This window comes from Gossypium hirsutum, chromosome D01 (assembly GCF_007990345.1).
Source record: "Gossypium hirsutum isolate 1008001.06 chromosome D01, Gossypium_hirsutum_v2.1, whole genome shotgun sequence".
Classification (NCBI taxonomy): Eukaryota; Viridiplantae; Streptophyta; class Magnoliopsida; order Malvales; family Malvaceae; genus Gossypium; species Gossypium hirsutum.
Genome location: NC_053437.1, coordinates 200,708 through 220,284, shown reverse-complemented (window position 1 = coordinate 220,284; position 19,577 = coordinate 200,708). Strand labels below are relative to the sequence as shown.

At 30.1% G+C, this 19,577-nt stretch overlaps 3 protein-coding genes across 5 annotated transcripts; 2 read left to right on the top strand and 1 right to left on the bottom strand.

Moving 5' to 3' along the window:
• Window positions 1-1,036: 1,036 nt before the first annotated feature.
• LOC107928831 (protein terminal ear1 homolog) lies at window positions 1,037-3,249 on the top strand. Its single transcript, XM_041086600.1, has 4 exons — window positions 1,037-1,613; window positions 2,236-2,364; window positions 2,599-2,740; window positions 2,816-3,249. Exons 1-4 carry the CDS (start codon window positions 1,066-1,068, stop codon window positions 2,975-2,977), a joined length of 981 nt encoding a protein of 326 aa, XP_040942534.1. The 5' UTR covers window positions 1,037-1,065; the 3' UTR covers window positions 2,978-3,249.
• A 4,642-nt stretch (window positions 3,250-7,891) lies between these two features.
• On the top strand, window positions 7,892-12,733 carry LOC107928928 (squalene synthase 2). 3 transcript variants are annotated; one of them, XM_016860235.2, is made up of 14 exons: window positions 7,892-8,474; window positions 8,566-8,608; window positions 9,634-9,723; window positions 10,193-10,268; window positions 10,365-10,434; window positions 10,754-10,897; window positions 11,005-11,109; window positions 11,178-11,324; window positions 11,495-11,570; window positions 11,684-11,772; window positions 11,869-11,960; window positions 12,052-12,097; window positions 12,185-12,252; window positions 12,509-12,733. In XM_016860235.2, coding segments are annotated over exons 1-14 (1,242 nt in total). In that variant the 5' UTR covers window positions 7,892-8,279; the 3' UTR covers window positions 12,510-12,733. The 3 variants fall into 3 exon arrangements, 2 of the variants coding, with proteins under 2 accessions (XP_016715724.1, XP_016715723.1); XM_016860234.2 differs by having other exon boundaries at window positions 11,642-11,772; XR_001692731.2 differs by lacking the exon at window positions 12,509-12,733 and having other exon boundaries at window positions 11,650-11,772; window positions 12,185-12,300.
• A 554-nt stretch (window positions 12,734-13,287) lies between these two features.
• On the bottom strand, window positions 13,288-16,856 carry LOC107928929 (SH3 domain-containing protein 2). Its single transcript, XM_016860236.2, has 10 exons — window positions 16,634-16,856; window positions 15,591-15,713; window positions 15,443-15,512; window positions 15,211-15,362; window positions 14,914-15,015; window positions 14,450-14,650; window positions 14,305-14,367; window positions 14,063-14,212; window positions 13,904-13,978; window positions 13,288-13,569 (listed from the first exon to the last, which is right to left on the bottom strand). Exons 1-10 carry the CDS (start codon window positions 16,691-16,693, stop codon window positions 13,453-13,455), a joined length of 1,113 nt encoding a protein of 370 aa, XP_016715725.1. The 5' UTR covers window positions 16,694-16,856; the 3' UTR covers window positions 13,288-13,452.
• Between the last annotated feature and the right edge of the window lie 2,721 nt (window positions 16,857-19,577).

Genomic DNA, 19,577 nt, shown 5'->3' with positions numbered 1-19,577 from the left:
TAAAATTAAATCAATACAAATAAATTAAGAATTTGAATAATTCGAATTAAAAGCCATACACGATATTAATGCAAGGTGGGATTCAAATGTGGATACTCAATACTTAATGTTGAAGTCTTATTGGCACGTTGACCAACATTTGAATATGTACCTGTGTTTTTTTTGTATGAATAGCTTGAATTCAATTTATTAAAATTTACAAGTATTAGCTTTTCACTATTTCAAATTCAAATAGTAAGTTCGTGTTTAAAAGTTATGTTACCTATTTTAAATATATCGTATTCTTATATGTATTGATGTTTGAATCTAAATAGGGCGGACCTGAAATGGTTCATCTCGTTGGGTAGAAGGGGAAGAGTCACTATGAATGGTGTCCCGAGTGAAGATAAAATTAGAGTTAGGCAAGAAGGTTTAAGATTGAAAGGAGGAGGAGAGAGAGATGGGATCCATTTTTTCGGTATAGTTGATGGTTTTTATTCTCTTAATTGTGATCCCGAGGTGTCACATGTAGAGCCCCGTTGTGGACTAGACATAAGAGGTTAAGTGATCTATCACGGTAGGCTTAGGTAGAGTGGCGATTGGATAAGCTGTCAATCACTTTAGACGGGACATAGTAATTAAGCTTATTGATAACAGTTAAGGAGTGAGGTTCACGCGGATTCATACGAATATTAAGTTGATGAGCATTTTTGATGGGTCGGCCCGAGGAATGTATGGAACCCTTCTGAGTTGTAAATGTGCGGGTATCCCTGAGAATTCAATGTCAAATAAGGAAAGAAATCTAATATTTTTGACAACTCATTAAATTTTTTAAAATTATGATTAATTTTAGAATATAGAGTACCTGTACTATATATAAATATTAAGAATTTGTAATATAAAGCGAAATTTATAAATGATCAATTAATAATATTATATTATTGATGAACAAAAACAAAAAAAAAAAGAGGAAAAAGAAAAGGGAATTAGGGGTACTACTATATATACATACGTAGACACCCATTAGCCATTGTCTCTCAGTGTTCACTGCTTTGGAACGACCCCCGCTACAGTTTACAGTCGAAAATGGCAGTGAGAACTGATCAAAAATTTCCCCACAAAATGGAGATCGGATGCTTTAGCTTAAACCCAGAAGCCCCAGAGTTTTTTCCAGCAAGATACACTTTGGTTCCAGCTCCTAGTTTTCCCATTTTACAAACCATAAACCCACCCTATAATCTCCTCTATTATTATCTACCTCTTCAGTACCCCTTTGCTTTCACAGCTCCACCACCACCACGCCACCAAAATGCAGTACTACCCCATTCCTCGTCCCTGGAGACGGATGTTGTGCTGGTGACTGAACCGTTCAAGGCTAAGAAGGGTTTCAATAGAAATAAGTATCATTGGAAAGGTAGAAGAGGTTGCGGTGGTGCTGCTCGAGCAGCTCGTAAGAAAGAATGGAGGGCTAAGCCTTGTTTTAATGGTGATGATGATGATGATGATCAAGCTTCGTTTGAGTGTACAAGGAAGGTTCAATATTGGGCTGGTGGTGAGAAACAGCCATTGATTCCACTCCAATCTGGTGGCAGTGAGACGACGATCATGATCAAGAACATTCCCGTCAGATACACGTATGATCGTTGCTTTTTTCTTTTGCAATTTTTTTTGTTGAATACACCTACACAGGGACGAAACCATAAGTTTATAAAATTTATAGGGGTCAAAGTATAATTTTATCTTTTATATGCTTGTTATTTTAGAATTTTAAAGGGATTAAACTGAATTTTTTTATCTTTGGGGATGCCAAAGTATATTTTTACCATTTAAATTAACTTATAATTTTAAAAACTTAAAGGGACTAAAATGACAATTTCCCCTTTTGGGGCTAAAAATAAATTATGAAACTTTAATGGGTCAAAAGTGGTTTTATCTTTGTACATGCTTGTTATTTTCGAATTTTAAGGGGATTAAACTGAAATTTTTCATCTCTATGGAGGTCAAAGTGTATTTTTACTATTAAATTAAAATATAATATTAAAAACTTCAAGGGACTAAATTGATAATTTGCCTTTTGAGGGGCCAAAAGTATATTATGAAAATTTTAAGGGGTCAAAAGTAAAATTTTATTTTTATATATTTATTTTAGAATTTTAAAAGGATTAAACTGATTTTTTTTTTCATCTTTGGGAATTATAATTTTAAAAACTTCAAGGAACTAAAATTGAGGATTTTCCATTTGTGGTTCTTTTGTAGAAGAGAGATGTTGAAGGAATTTCTTGACCAGCATTGCATGGTTACAAATCGAGAGGCAAAATCCAATGCAAATAATGAAGAACCTTCATTGTCAGCTTATGATTTCTTGTATCTTCCTATAGACTTTGTGTATGTTTTTACCAAATTTCACATCCCTTCATACACACATACCAACTTTATTTGCAATTTTATCACTTCCCTTTGAATTCACCATTGTTGCAGCACTAAATCAAACAAAGGCTATGCATACATTATCTGCAATTTCCTTAAGAGTTCACCATTGTTGCAGCACTAAATAAAAAAAAGGCTATACATACATTACTTGCAATTTCTTCCCTTTACTTTAGTTCACCATTGTTGCAGCACCAGGTCAAACAAAGGCTATGCTTTTGTAAACTTCACCACACCAATAGCTGCCAGGAAGTTTTATGATGCATGTGACGATAAGCAATGGGAGTGTTTCATGTCAAACAAGATTCGTCAAATATATTGTGCTAAACTCCAGGTATATATATAAACAGTCAATGTATAAATTCAATATTTTCACACTTATTATGGTGAATGAAACATTATTCAACAGGGCATTAACGAGCTACTGAAGCACTTCGAAAAAATGGGGTTTCCATGTGAAGATTTTCAGCCGTTGTGCTTCAACCCAGCACGTGATGGTTCAAAGCAACCTGTTGAAGAAACTGTTGTAGGAAGATGCATAGGCTCTTGGTGTACTAACTCCAAATCTTAAGTAGCTCATGACATGACATGGTGATGTTGGGGACAAACAGAACTACACAGTGTTGGTTTTTTTTTTTTTTCATTTCAACTCTTTTGTTCGTTCAGTTTCTGGTTATGTTTTTGGTTTGACGATGGGAACAAAGGGGGTGGACTTTGTCACCTGGTTCTTGATATGGTATAATGAAAAAAGAAAGAACAGGTGGTGGGGTCCACCCTGGTATGGGGTCTCACTGGTCGGCTCTTTGTTGTTGTGTCTCTCTGCAATGTCTTTAGATTAGATTTTATGGGAAATTGCAGCTTTCGGTATTTCTCAGTGACAGTTCTATTATTATCTTCTGTATATTCTGATTGTTTAAACTCTGAGTTTCACTTGTTTGTCCCATTTTTGGATTTTCTTTTTTGCTTTAAACCACTGGTTGTTTCACCGTGCCCATGAAAAAGCCTAATGAAATGAAACTATCTTTTTATAACCAAAAAGGAGAGCTTGTATGGTAACAATTTACGACCAAATATGGAAAATATACCAACTTTTTAGAGTTAAAAGAGGAAGGCTTTTTATGTTCAGACATGGAATATATGTCCATGTATATATGCTCACTAGATTAATTATTTTTGGGTTAAATATAGGGTTAAAATACTCATATTTCTATATTTTTCATACATTTAAAATTTTTATAATTTTTTTAAATTTATTAGTCTTATATTTTAAAATTAAATAAAATAATCTTATTATTCATACAATAAAAAATAATATTATTGTCAACTTGAAATTAATAGAGAAATTAATAGAGAATTCTAATTGTGTTAATAATTTTTTAAAAATCATTTCAATATTTTAAAATGAATAAAAATTTAACTAATGATATTGTAAGAAAAATTATATAAAAGATTACAAATTAAATATTTAACTTTAAAATTGAACCAAATATAAAAATTAATACTAAAAATTAACTTTTGTTATATATAATCTCAAAATAATAGAGGAATTAAAATTAAAATTTAGCCACTATCTCTTTATTAAGAAAAAGAAAACAGGTTTGAGAAAGGCTTAGAACCTTCCTTATCATAGAAGGATAGTGTGAAAGGGAAGGTGAGGGTGTGTACAAGACTGTAGAAGATTTTGGCGATTTGATAGTGTTGAGCTACTTGAAGAAATGATGAAATAAAATAGAGCTTTATCAGATTTAATCATTGATACGATCAGCTAAAAAATAACACTAAAAATAAGCAGGCATTTAATGAAGATGGGAAAGGCTATAGCCTAAGCCCTGAGGAGGCTAACCAAACCCTAAAAAGGGCTAAAAACACTGAAGAGAAAGGATATTGCGACAATCGAACTCGCAGTCTCTCATATCCGAAGATATAAATAATTCCACTTAACCGAGCACCTACACTCATTCTTGGTTTCTTGGACATTTTACTCATAAATTTTAGTTAAGAGTTATAAAAGTCTTTCACTAAATTATTCTAAATTTTTTTATTTAATTCACTTAATTATTTTTAAGAAAATTTAAGTTATTGAATTTTTTTTAAAGTTTAGCTAATGAACTTAAAACGAATATTTAACAATTGATATAGTGAATTATTCATCGATAAGTAGAATAATATATCTTATATTCAATTTGATTTTATAATTACTGTCGTATATTAGAGAAAAAGTTGTTTAGATTTTTAGTTCACAAACTTGTGATATTTAAAATTATTTTATAAAAAAAGAAATAAACTGTAGAAGAAAAATGAAATGAATTGGCCGAAGGGAGGAGGTAGGAGGTAGGGGCTTGACCTCTCTAAATGAAAAATTGTGCTTTTAGCCCTTAAAAGTTTATAAAATTTGTAAGTAAATAAATAGTAAAATTCTAGTTTGACCCTTCAAAATAATAAATTATTGATTTAGTCATGCTAAAAACTAAAAAGATATATGTCAATACAATGGTGAAATTGTATTTTAATTCATAAAAATATATAACTCAATCTCCCTCCTCCCAAAAGAAAATTTTTGGTTTTACCCCTGAAAATGAGAGCTTTGGATTAATGCAAACAGTAGGAATAAAGAAGGTCATATATAAATGATTCTAACAATTCAATTACTTTAGTGAATATTTTTAAAATGTTTAGTGACTTCTTTTACAATGGATTTTTTTATATATAATACCTAGAGCTATTTATAATCTCTTCTTACCCTCAAATAAGAGGATAAATGTGTTTCAAAGCACTTGAATCACATCCTCATACTCTGACAACAATGCTAATATCAACTGAGTTAAGATTTGAATATCTTCTAATATATCTTTAACAAATAATCATACAGTCTATCGTAAATTTATGGTTTACACAAATTCAAATTATTTTAAGTTAAAAAATTTATCACAATAGATGTGTGTTTCTTGAATTAAAGAATTAACTGTCATTAAAGCGAGAGAAACAATATTAAATTTTGGAGTCTATTAAATTTTTTAAAAAATTTTGAAAATTTTGACATGCCTAATTAAAAGATTTAATCACAAATTATAAAAATTGTTTAGAAAAGTTCCATTAAAATATTTAAAATTTCTGAAAAGCACGATGGGATTTTTCAAAACAAAATTCGATTATCTATTTAAAATTTTTAAAAACTTTTAAAAGTAAAAGAAATTAAAAAAAAAATTCGTGGCCAAGCCCCTGATCCCAATAACCATCAGCCCCTAGAGAGAGAAACCTTGAGGAATTAGAGGAGAAAGTCAAAGATTATAAAACACCTATTTGATATGCAATTTTAACATGATCCCAACAACTTTTTTTTTTTCAAATAGAAAGTACAACGATTTTTGGCAAATTATTTCTTATTTTCATATTAAAACTAATATTTTAAAAAATAGATTTGTGATTGAATGGTTCTTGCCATCAATTTGATTAAAAACATTAAAAATTAAAAAAAATTCAGTTTGACTATTGATTTAATCAAAATTTTAATTGTTTCAAGTAATTTATATCGATTTTTGATTGGTTCAAAATCATTCTCTAAACTAATATGTAGATCGATTCTCGATTCAATTAATTTAATCGATCAATTTGATTTCATCCATTTCGAATATATTTTCATTAAAATGTTAAGAAAATGCACAAACTCATAGTTTGAAAGCATTGCATTAGTAACATCTATAATGAAGTAATATCGTACATTATTAATTCTATATTAAATTATTATATGAATTAAAAAATATAAAATACGTATTTATTAAAAAATCATATAAAATTTAAATAATATGATAAAATTGTAAGTTTAAAAATAATTTTTATGCTTAATTTTATTTTTCTTTTTTATAAAAAATGTTATTTTAAAAAGTTTTTTTTAATTGTTTTTCATTCGAGTTGGTATTATTTGTCAGGGCAAATGCAAATGACTTCCAAAAAGAAAAATGCAATTTATCTCTTTTCAAAATTATTAAATTATATTTTAACTTTTTAAAATGATTATTTTAATTTTTATAAAAAATATGAAATTATAAACTGATGCATATTAAAAATTATATTTTAATCTCTTAAAAATTTATAATTCAATTCTATTTCCAGCTAAAAGATTTTCTAAATTTACCTCTAAACTTGTGACATTAAATAAATAAAAGATTTTAAATATAACATAAATATTTAATACAAAATTTTCTTTATATAATGTTTACACTATTTTTTCTATAAATAATAATAATTAAATACATTTCAACTCATATATTTATTATTATTATAAGAGTGGGTTTCAATTTTTTTGGTACATTCAGTGGTTATATTTAATAAAAAATTTTGTGTGTTGCTCTAATAATTAAAATTGTTCACTACTCAAATTGTAATATAAATTCGAGTCACGCTGTTGGTGTTATTTTTAGGGTTTTATATTTATCTTATAATTAAAAAATAATATAATATTTATATGCACCATTGCACGGGTTTTGAATTGGCTTGCGAAAAACAAAATATGAGCTGTAGGTTTCCAATTTGAAGTCTGATTCCTAAAGAATGGTGACTTGAGACGAAAGTGTTTTTGACAAACGTGCATAACTTTTTAATCATTTTTCAAAAAGTTTCATACATAAATTATTTTTTAATTTTGATATTCAATAATTCAGTCCCTTTAAAAAGATCGAAACAATTTAATTACTGTAAAATTTGAAATTGAATAATTAAAAATAATTAATTACAATGTTAATATTATCCTTTAATTGTACATATTTTTATTGGTATAATATTATCATTTTTTAATAGTAGAAATAAATGAAAATTGTAATTGAAATAATTACTTTATTCTTTGACTTTATGTATAGGGACTAATCTGCTTATTTTTTTTTAAGTATGGGGAGCAAAATACAATCTAACTCTTAATATATGAGCCTACATGATGCTGTTATCCAATATTTGAACAGAAAATACTACAATTTTTAGGGATAAACATCAATACTATACATAAATTTTGATTTAATGTGTAATGTCATACATAAAATTTGATTTGATTTAATTTTCACAGATCATTAAAACATTATCGAATCAACATCATTTTATGTTGATATATTACATATAAAAACTATTATATTAATCTGATATGAAAATAAATGTAAGTATTCTTTAAATATGTACAATGAAATCAAAATTAAAATTTCATATACACATATGAACCATAATTTAAGTTTATTGGGAATAATTACATCAAATCAAAATTTAAGTATCAAATTGTACATTAAATTAAAATTAATGTGTAAATATGATATTTATCACTAATTTTAAATTTAAAAAATCTGTCCTTTTTATATTATTTCTTCGGCATATATCATAATCTAATATATAAAAATTGAATTTTATATAGACATATATTCTTCATATCTTATTATATTTTATTTCATAATTAAATTATTATTATTATAAATTTGATGGTCCATGTTCCTAACCTTTTCCCCGTGACAGTAGTAGTCCGTTTGTATTCCACAATTTTTGTTAAACACACAAATTTGCGAATTTACAAAAAGGGAAAAAAGAGAGGAGGAAAACAATCCCAAAAATCCAAATTCAGATGTCATTTTCCCAAACTCTTTTCTTCAAAATTAAACCCCAAGATCGATTTTGAAAACCCACCAAAACATTTGCACTTCAATAAAAAAATTTCAATACAGCTCTTTTTTTTTTTTTGTATGGTAGTGACACCAGAAAAAAAACTATCAAATGCAAGAATCCAATGCGCCATCATCTTCTTAAAGATAGAAATCTAATAACCTTCTTCGATCCTTAAAATCGATATTGTTTTTTGTTGTTTTGGATCTGATTTTGAAGCGTTTAAAAATTTCAAAAACAAAATGGGGAGTTTGGGAGCACTGATGAAACATCCAGATGATTTTTATCCATTGTTGAAATTGAAAATGGCGGCGAGAAATGCCGAGAAACAGATCCCATCGGAGCCTCACTGGGGTTTTTGTTTCTCTATGCTTCACAAAGTTTCTCGTAGTTTCGCTCTTGTTATTCAGCAGCTCGATACAGAGCTTAGGCATGCAGTAAGCGAATTTAGCTTCTTCTTTTTTTCTCTCGATGCTTTTTGTAATTTTTATTTATTTCTTGAGTTATGCTGTTTTGATTTTTTTGCAGGTTTGCATATTTTATTTGGTTCTTCGAGCTCTTGATACTGTTGGTTTGTTCTTCTTTTTTTTTTAAATTTTAATTTCCTTTTTTCAATCTCATATTATTTTCCATCATTTATACTTTCTTTCTTACTGAATTTTCTAAATTATTATCAATCATTTTCACGTATTGGCTTCATTACATGATAATTCTACACACTAATTATTGTAAGATTTTGCATGTGATTCTTGATCCACTTCAATTTCTTTTGCAAGCTATTTAACTAAGAACATGGTTGTAAATGAACCGAGCTTAACCGACGAAATCTCTGTATATGTTCGATTCAGTTTAATAAATGAGCCTCAAAATATTTTTCATGTTCATTTATTTAGCTTGATAAACGAAGCTAAAAAAACTGAAACAGAACGATTTATGAACTATTCATGGATATATTCATGGCTGTAAATGAACCGAGCTTGAACTAAGGAATCTCTGGTCATGTTCATTTATTTTTGAACTTGTTCGTGTTCGGTTCAGTTTAATAAATGGAGCTTCAAAATATTGTTCATATTCATTTATTTAGTTGATAAACGAACAGGACCAGAATGATTTATGAACTGTTTATCAATATATTCACGGCTGTGAATGAACCGAGGTTGGACAAAGGAGTCTCTGTTCATATTAGTTTATTTTTAAACTTGTTCTTGTTAGGTTCGTGTTAGGTTCAGTTAAGAAATGAGCCTCAAAATCTTGTTCATGTTCATTTATTTAGCTTGATAAACAACCATCAACAAATAGAAACCAAACTATTTATGAACTGTTCATCGATATATTCATATTCATTTGTTTGGCTTGATAAACAAACATAAACATATAGAACCGAGCTTGAACAAAGGAATCTTTGTTCTTATATATATTTTTTAAAATTATTCGTGTTAAATTCTTTTAGCTTGATAAATGAGCCTCAAATTCTTGTTTATGTTCATTTATTTAGCTTGATAAACGAAAATAAACAAATAGAAACTGAACTATTTATGAACTGTTCATTGATATATTCATGGCATTGATTGGTATGGTTCGTTTTTTCTGTTGCAGAGGATGATACTAGTGTTGCAGCAGATGTCAAAGTTCCAATTCTTATAGATTTTTATCGTCACATATATGATCCCGACTGGCACTTTTCTTGTGAGCTTGTTGAAAATTTGCCTCCTTAATATACAGAGTGTCTTTAATCTTTCTGGAAATAGCTGAAAAATAGCAATTTACTATGTTATTTGGCCTCGGGTATGTATTTGTTTGACATACCAGTTATAACTTTTTTGAAATTTTCATGTCCAAATATGTTGTAACGAGCACTTTAGCATTGGCAATATGTTAAGTGGCTCATGTTACCTTATGTTACTCAGACTTAGTTGTGAGTAGCAGCGGATGCAACTATGTGCCTGACATAGGTATATTCAACTTCTTTTTAAGATTTCCATGTACTAGGAGAGTCCTTATACGATCACACACTGTACCCGTCTTCAGATATCGGTTGGATACAAGGTATCAAACACAGGTGTTTTGGAAAAAAATGAAGAGTCAGAGTAACATAAACTTTCTGTGCTGAAATAGATTCTTCGTTTTTCAGTTGCATAACTTTCTCTCATTTCAGGTGGTACAAAGGAATACAAAGTTCTCATGGATCAGTTTCATCACGTGTCTGCTGCTTTTCTGGAACTCGAAAAAGGGTTAGTTAACATTTGTTATCTTAAATTCATGTATCAAGTTTTTATTGGTTGTCAATTTTCGATAAATAATCGGTAGTTCTCGATTGTTTATTGCAGTTATCAGGAGGCAATTGAGGATATTACACTAAGAATGGGAGCAGGGATGGCAAAATTTATTTGCAAGGAGGTTTGTTACTTATTATCCTTGTCAAGTTTTCCCATTGAGGGGTTGGAACGAAAGGCTCGGTTATATTTTGGTTGACAAATTTCGCGGTTTTCCCTTCGACAAAAACTATCTAAAAACCGGAATAAGTTTTACTGATGTGGATATTTTCATATTCTGATCATGATTTACTTGGCACTGACTATTCATATTCCGTATTATTACTGGTTAATCTCTGCTAGATTGTCTCATACCATATAAAAGAACTGATTTCTCCGACTTAGCCACTAAGTTTGCTCGATACGTGATAAAACTTATGAATACTCGTCTTTTTATTTCGCAGGTCGAAACAGTTGATGACTATGATGAATATTGTCACTATGTAGCCGGACTTGTCGGATTAGGTTTGTCCAAGCTATTCCATGCCTATGGATCAGAAGATTTGGCTCCGGAATCGCTCTCCAATTCAATGGGGTTGTTTCTTCAGGTATTTGCTCTGCAATATACGAATGAACCAATGTGTTTCATGCTTCGATTTTAATGTTTGAAGATTCGATTCTAAAACTATGTATTTTGGATCTAACCAAACTACAGAAAACAAATATTATCCGAGATTATCTAGAGGATATCAATGAAATACCGAAGTCACGCATGTTTTGGCCACGCCAGATTTGGAGTAAATACGTCAAGAAACTTGAGGTATGTGTTGTAACCAAATTTCATTCGAGTAACTTCCCTATGTGTATGACTTATATTTTCACCTGCAGGACTTGAAAGACGAGGAAAACTCGGTCAAGGCGGTGCAGTGCTTGAATGACATGGTCACTAACGCTTTACTACATGTTGATGATTGCCTGAAATACATGTCCGCTTTACGTGACCCTGCAATTTTCCGATTTTGTGCAATCCCTCAGGTTGGCGAGAATTCTTATTCCATCTGTTATCTTCATTCATGCATATCATTCAGTTGCATTTCAGTCTTTAATCTTTTGCTTGAAATGCGATAAATCAACTCAGAGTTTTCGAATATTAATGTCCTATTCAAACTCATCTCCAATTTTTTCGATGTCTTGCTTATACTTAGATCATGGCTATCGGAACACTAGCCTTGTGTTACAACAACATCAAAGTCTTCCGAGGTGTTGTGAAAATGAGGCGCGGTAAGATAGTCTTTAGAATTGTTTTCTTTGATCTTTGATCGATCAACTTTACACCTTAAGTTTTAGTCCAGTATTTCAGGTCGATGTTCATTTCATCTCGGCCTCATTTCCAGGTTTAACTGCGAAAGTCATTGATCGAACAAAATCAATGACTGATGTCTATGGTGCTTTTTATGATTTTTCTTGCATTTTGAAAGCCAAGGTAAGTATCTAACCCCGAAAACTGTCATCAGATGTGTCATGTTCCTTTCCAAATTCCATATCATTGTCAACATATGCATGCATTTGGCCGTTGTAGGTCGACAAAAATGATCCTAATGCACAAAAAACCGTGAGCCGACTCGATTCAATCCTGAAGACTTGCCGAGACTCGGGTGTGCTAAACAAAAGGTTTGCAGTTGTTCCTGATCTCATAAATTTTGTTTTGGTTTTAGTTTCCGTTCCCTCATATATATCAACTTCTTTTTTTGTCTTTGATCAGGAAATCATACATAATCGAGAATCAGTCCAATTACACTCCGTTTGTGGTGAGTTATTTTGACATTTTTCAATCGTGTTTATATTATAATTTGAAATCATCGACTAATTCTTAGTATATTTTAAACCCAATGCAGGTTGTTTTGCTTTTCATCATATTCGCCATCTTTTTGGTTAACCTGAACCCAAACTGGCCTAATAACTAGTAAGTTCGATTTCTAAATAATGATGCGATAGAATTATGTTGCTTGGATTGAAGTGTCAGTGTGATTTGATCAGATTCTTTTTGAATATTTTCGTGTAATTAAAGAATATTTGGATGTTTTATTCTCATATTAATGTGCCAGATGCAAGTATTGAACGTAGGTACTTAAAAGAACAATGACGGGTCAGGCTGACAATAGGGATAATTTAGTTTTTATCATTCATTCACTAATTTGTTCTGCTTTACGTTTTATCAGGACCATACTTTACCCATTATATACGTATGTGGAAATCTATAAATGAAGAAACATAGAAGGTGGAAAGAGCGGTGTCAATGGTAAAAAAGTTTTATTTATTTATTAAAAATCTCACTCATTTGAGATTTTAATCGAAAATTATCACATAAAAATTTGATATTATTTTTTTACGTGACGAGGAAAATTTTTTAGAGACTAAAACTAAATTATAATTTTCTGAGACTAGTTCAATTTAATTAAATAAATTATTTAAAATTCAAAAAATAAAATATTTAAAAAATTGATTTAATTGGCTCATACAGATAAACTCTTTTAGACTGAAGACAAGAAAAAAAAAATAGATTACTAATTTTTGAAGGCTTAAGCAAGTTAAATCAATAACTTCCATATGTAAAATTTTAGATCTCATTAATTAAATTAGAGGATATTAAAAGTTTAAACCCCCTTAAATCCACAATTTCTATCCATAATTAAATCTCAATTAAATAAATTAGAGAATATTGTATAATAAAAATCCAAAACTTTCAAATTGCTATAATAACCAGCTAATAATCAATAAAAATTGTTCATTTACAAGAAAATCATTACTTCTTGATCTAATATACATTCTGCACAAATCATTTATATTTAATTTTATACGTAATATTTTTTTAAAAAAATATTACAATATAATGTTCATGACAAATACCGAATTTATATTAGCATTGTTAAAGTTTATAAAATATATGAAGTTTGAAATACAATTATAGGCACATGACAAAATGATACATAAACTCATGTCACTAAAATAAAATAAATTGAATAAATAGTATATAAAAGGTATTCACAAATCGGTGACAAAATTGGCATTTATTCTATATATCGCATACAAATATATTAACGCAACGATGGATACCACATATTGTATCACAAAAAGGAAACAGCAATCAAAACAGAATAGAAGTCTAGAAAACTTCTGTTACTTTACTGGCAAGAACACGTTCCCTTTTTTCTATGTAAGCAAAAGGAAACCAACCTGCTTTGCCCTTGCATTCTCCTTCTGCCCACCCATTATTTGTCACCTGCCAAGAGTATATTGAAAACGAATACTTATTAATGCCAAGTACGGGTGAGTAAAATGTAAAAAAATGACTGAAACCGGTCAAACTTGGTTCATTCGGTTTTTATTCAGTTATATAATTTGGTTAGAATTTCAATATTATCCAACCCAACCAAACCCAATATACATGAAAAACCGAAATAATCGACCGAGCCAATTCGTTTTGGTTCGTTTTGTATTCGTTTTGCTAGTTATCTTGGTATTTTAAAACTGAACCAAACGAATTCTATACCCTAGTAACTGAGTCGAGGAAACAAAAATAAATGCTTCAAAGTCATATATGAATATGGTTAAACCTTTCGCACAACTATGTAGTCTCCGGTTGACAGATTCAATTCCGTGTCGGATTCGCCGTTATATGGATACATAACCTGCATAATACATCACTTACTTGGCTATCTTACAGATTATAGTAATTTGGTAATTCAAATGTGTCAATGCTATTATATACAAACCTCGCCTAAAAAGTATCCCATGCAGTCTGTTGACTCATTATGCGTTTGAGAAGTATAAACTCCGTTAACTTCCTCAAACGGTGGGGGTGAAGGCATGTCCACCACACTAGGTGCAGGTGGTGCTTCAAGTCGTTGCCGCTCTGATATCATCTATAGGGAAGGTGGAGGAAATTGTGTCAATAGTAGTTTAGCTGCAGTGAAAGAATGTCAAGATAAATGCCTCGGTGGCACAAACTGCATACCTCACTTTCAAGCTGATCGAGTATTTGAAGGACTCGTTGGTGATATGTACGTTCAGCTTCAACCTTTGATGCAAAGATAAAATCAAGTTACCTGCAGTTTATGAATGTCTACGTGGCGGATTTAACATAAGGAAATTCGGATTACCATAGCAATAAGTCTCTGTAGTGTTAACCTCTGCTGTTGACCTTCAACAGTGGCCATCGCTGAAGCCGCTTCCTTTCCCAATATTGACATGTTTGACTTCAGATCATGCAGTTTTGTCTCTGCTGATTCCAATTTCATGACAAGATCGTGATTTCCGGGCATTTCCCTCATTCTTGCTTGGCGTTTGGAGACTTCAATTGTCTGTCTAGGTTCACAAGGGGTAAATATTTATAGCATGATCATAAATCACAAAGCGCATATCAACAACTCTCTAGAGATAACAGAAGGAATATAACTTTCGCCATCTCCCTATAAAAGGGCCCCATCTTCACAACCAATTAGTTTGCTTCAAGTCTTTCACACTTAGAACCTAATTGTGTTCAGAACTATATATGCATGAATGACTATATATCCATAGGAAGTTAATACAAGCACATATCCAACACATCAGTAAGATATAAAACCTGAGATTCGGCTTCTTGTCGCATTCTGTCATAACGCTGAGCAAGATGTCTCGCATCCTCCAAAGGGGATCCCATAACCATTGCTCTTAGTGGCTCAGCAACCTAACAAATCAAACCGTTCAAAATATGACTTAGATGATTAAATTGTTGACAGTAATCAGGGAGAAGGTTAAAAAAAAATCTACAAATTCCAAAAGAATAATCCATGTACAGGTTATCAAATTGCATATTAAACACAAGCCTCCTTCCACAGACTCATTAACATAGAAACCTAAAATTTAAAAATTGTAACGGAACCTGTGTGCCAAGAGCTTTCAACAGATTCCCGTGCTCCTTCTCCATGTGAGCACGAGCACGTCCGAAACTTAATGCAGCTTTTGATAACGTATTGCCACTAGTACAAGTATTTTCTGAACCATATTTCTTGCTATCCTCGGATAATTTGGTTTCTTCAGAAAAAAATGTATACAAACAAAACAACGTCATTCAAAGTGGAATTTCTATGTTAACAAATGCTTCACCAACACACCTATTTCAACTTGTTTGGACCCGATGATGATATATCCTTCCACGCCACGAACAATATCCCTTTGAAAATGCTGTAAAAGCAAAATCAACTAATATAAATAAAGAAATCAAACGAGGCAAAAGTTGACACTAGAGAACAACTAAACAACCTTGGCTGTACGCGTTGATATATACAGCTTCTCAAGTTTCTGATGTTGTTGAAGTTCTGCTTCATCGGTAATTAAATTGTCAGAACCTCCGTATCCCCCGGCACCGAACTGTTTGAGAACAGCCTGAAGTAACATTCATGAAAATAATCAGTCATTGTTAGTGAAACTTATCGAAGGAGTTCAAAAGAGAGATTATACAGTCTAAGCATTTGAATTAACATGTTAAGCTGCTTATAATAACAATAAACTTAATAGAACATACTGAAAGGTTTCTAATATGTATTCAACATACAACGGATTTTCAATTCCATTCTCCACCTTTAAATTTTAAATTCAGATGACAAATTTTCATTTCATATTCACATAACAGTTAATTATTTCCAAATTCTATTGAATCGATTCACTAATCATAAAAGTGCGAAGCCACATAGAAATAGATTCAAAGTTCAGTTTAAGAAAATTCGAAAGGAAAGCATAACGAAATCACGAAGATTAAACAGGCAAAGCAAATCGAGTAATACAAAACAAATAAACAAATTGAGTGAAAATTTAGAGACACATTACAGAGCCATTGTTAGCGGAACTTATGGAAGGAGTTCAAAAGAGAAAAATTACACAATCAAGCATTTGAATTGACGTGTTAAGCTGCTTATAATAAACAAATAGAACATAATGAAAGGTTTCTAGTATATATTCAACATACAACGGATTTTCAATTCCATTCTCCAACTTTAAATTTTAAATTCAGATGATAATTTTTCATTTCATATTCGTATAACAGTTAATTATTTCCAAATTCTATCGAAACGATTCACTAATCATAAACGCGCTAAGGCGCATGGGAATAGATCCAAAGTTTAGTTTAAAAAAATTCGAAAGGAGAGCATAATCGAAATCACGAAATTAAACAGACAAAGCAAATCGAATAATACAAAACGAATAAACAAATTGAGTGACAATTTAGAGACAGCGAGATCATGGATGAAGCTGAGAAACGAAGTTTTGAATCGGATCTAAAGGAAATTAAGAAAGGGAGAGGGAACCTGTTGTTGGCGGGCGACCTGTTCCCTGAACCGGGAGGCTTGTTTTCTGATTGCCTCCATTAAAACGACAAAATTGGAGGTTTCTACGATGGATTCAAACAGCTGAAAAAACGAAGAAAGCGATATACAGAGAGAGAATTTTCAAATCGTCGAACTCGAACGGTGTGTGTTTTTGGAGAATTTTTCTTATGAGCAGCTTTTTTTGGAATATATTTAATTTGTTCTTTTATTTATTAGTTTGTAAATTTCTTTTTTTGATAGTTTACCTGTATTTAATATCGTTTTACTTAAAATAAGCTTAAGAAAATATTATTTGACTTGTGACGTCAAGTTTTCTAAAGATTTTTATATTAAGTTTACACGAATACCAATATTTTTAATTGGATCGGAGGCGGGATTGGTTTGATTAAAAATTTATTTAAATTTAAAAATATTTAAAAGATATTTAATGTCATTTTTTAAATCCAATTCAAACATCGTTAATTAATACCTAAGCTAAATGAAAAGAAATTATTATTTGACACTCATGGTCTTTGTGAATAAAAATTACCTAAAAGTATCCATTTCTATATTATATTTGATTTTGTAATTGAGTTGGTGTTACAAATAAATTGCTCATCAACTTAATTAAAAATGATTAAATAATTTTCATAAAATAATAAATTATTTTATGTTTTTTTATATTTTATATCTATAAAAATTGATTTAAAATTAAAATTAAGGTAAAAATTTTTCCCTAAGAAGACACATTATAAAATTTTAACATTTCAAACAAAAATACATTTGGTTATTATATATGTTATACATAATTTCTTTTACATCCTCTATTGGGTGTGTTAATCTATTATTTATTAAAAAAATTCATATTTAGAAGAAAAATAAGAATTGGTTGAAATAGTAATGTTGAGGTTTAAAATTTATAGTGTTTTTTTTTAATTTAAATTTCATGATTTTGAGCTTTTATTGATTTTTTTTATAAAAATATAAAAAAAGAAAAAAATACTCTCATAATAAAATGATTTACTTTGTAAATATATATATTATTTTTAACTGAATTAATATCCTACTAACTCTAGCACTCTCTTAATTAAGGGGTTGAGGTATTGTTATTATTATTGATGAATAGTTTTTATTCTTGTTATTTTGAGTCCATTAACTTGTGTTAGAAGCAATACAGTTCCAAGGTCGTAATGAGTATCAACCTTCAAAATTGGATTCATATTAAGTCTTTTTAATTTATTTTATTTTTAAAGTCTTCATGGCAATTGAATGATGTATTTGTTAACATAATTAATGTTTCAATTTCTTCTATAAGCATAAAAAAATATTGGAAAGATAGGAATATATAAAAAAAAATCATAAATATAATCAAACTAACTACACTAAAATTCAAAGCTAATGTTTTCGTATTACTATCATCTGTTGCTACTCACTTTTGTTAAATTATCTAATATTCTTGCGAAAATATGATAATTTGAGGTAAAAGTATCATGATTGTCATCGTATTAAGAGTCAAATTGTACTTTCTCTTGAATTTTAGTAATACGAATTTTAGTAAGAGTATCATGATTGTCAACCAAATTGTACGTTAGATCAAAAAATAATTTGGTCTTTCTGTTATAGATTCCATCCGCTTATAATGTTAAAAATTAATCCTTATGCATCAACATGAGGTACACATAACATGGCACGTGAAATTGTTTGGTCATTCTATTAGCCATGTCAGTTTTTAACAGTAAAAATAGATGAAATTTTTAACAGAAAGTACCATTTTTTTTGAGTATATAATGGGTCACCATTTGTTCCATAGTGCCACATAGTCAACAATACAATAGCTTGCATGGTTGTGCTTGTTGTCTAATTGTTAATTGATCTTTCATAATTTGATACGTCAAATTAGACTTTTCAGTACACTTGAGGAACTTATTCTTAAACAATTTAAGTGTCTTTTCTACGCTTTTTGTCGAGTTTTAACTTCGACCATTAATAAATGTTTTTAGTTGAGTTTTGATCATTTTAAGACCAAAATTGACTAAACGGTGTCACAGGGAACCTAACGATGTATTTGAGTTGATGTAGGAAGACGACGATGGCCCAACCTTGAGGAAAACATATTCAGAATGGGCTTCATGTTTTAGGGTTTAATTTTTAGCTTTTTCTTGTTTTTAGTTGTAGTTTAGTTAATTTCTACTGTTGCTCTTGTATTAATTGCACTTTGGTACGCAAAACTCACTTTGTATTTTTATTTTCATCCAAAATCTTTACTATATTTCAGCTCCATTTTCTTTTCAAAGTATAAAAATCTAATCTCTGTTGGTATTTTTCATCCCCATTATTGTTGTCATCATCTTTTTCAAACAACCACCAAGAAATTTCCAAGCCTTTTAAACCCTAATCTTATGTTTATTTTAATGTATGATTTGAGTATGTCCTGGGTTATTGTTTAAATAAATAAAAAAGATGTTAGGTAACTAAATCCATGGTAATTGGTTGATAGAAATATTGTTTAGTTAGTTTTTTGCATAGAGACTACATTGTAAAAATTGGACTAAATCTATGGTGATTTGATGCCTCTAGATGAATATTTAGATAGGTGAGACCATAAGGAGTTCCTAATGAGCACCAATTTGATTATCCCGAGTTAATTCAGTGAGGTCGAGAGATAAAATGAACTAAATCATTTAATTTGGTAAAATGGTGACCGAGAGAAAAAATTGAGTCCATTAGAAGTTTAAACATTTTTAGATCCCTAATCAAAATACTAATCAACAACGAAAGTCAACTAGTCGCTTGTGTGTCTTGAGCATAATTTTACATGTTTTACAATTTAATCCTTCTTAGTGTTATTTAATTAATTTAGTGTATTTACGCTTGATTATGAATTGCCATAATATGGTACCTAGCGAGTAGTTAGCTAGACTTTCCATTTGCATACTTGTTGCAT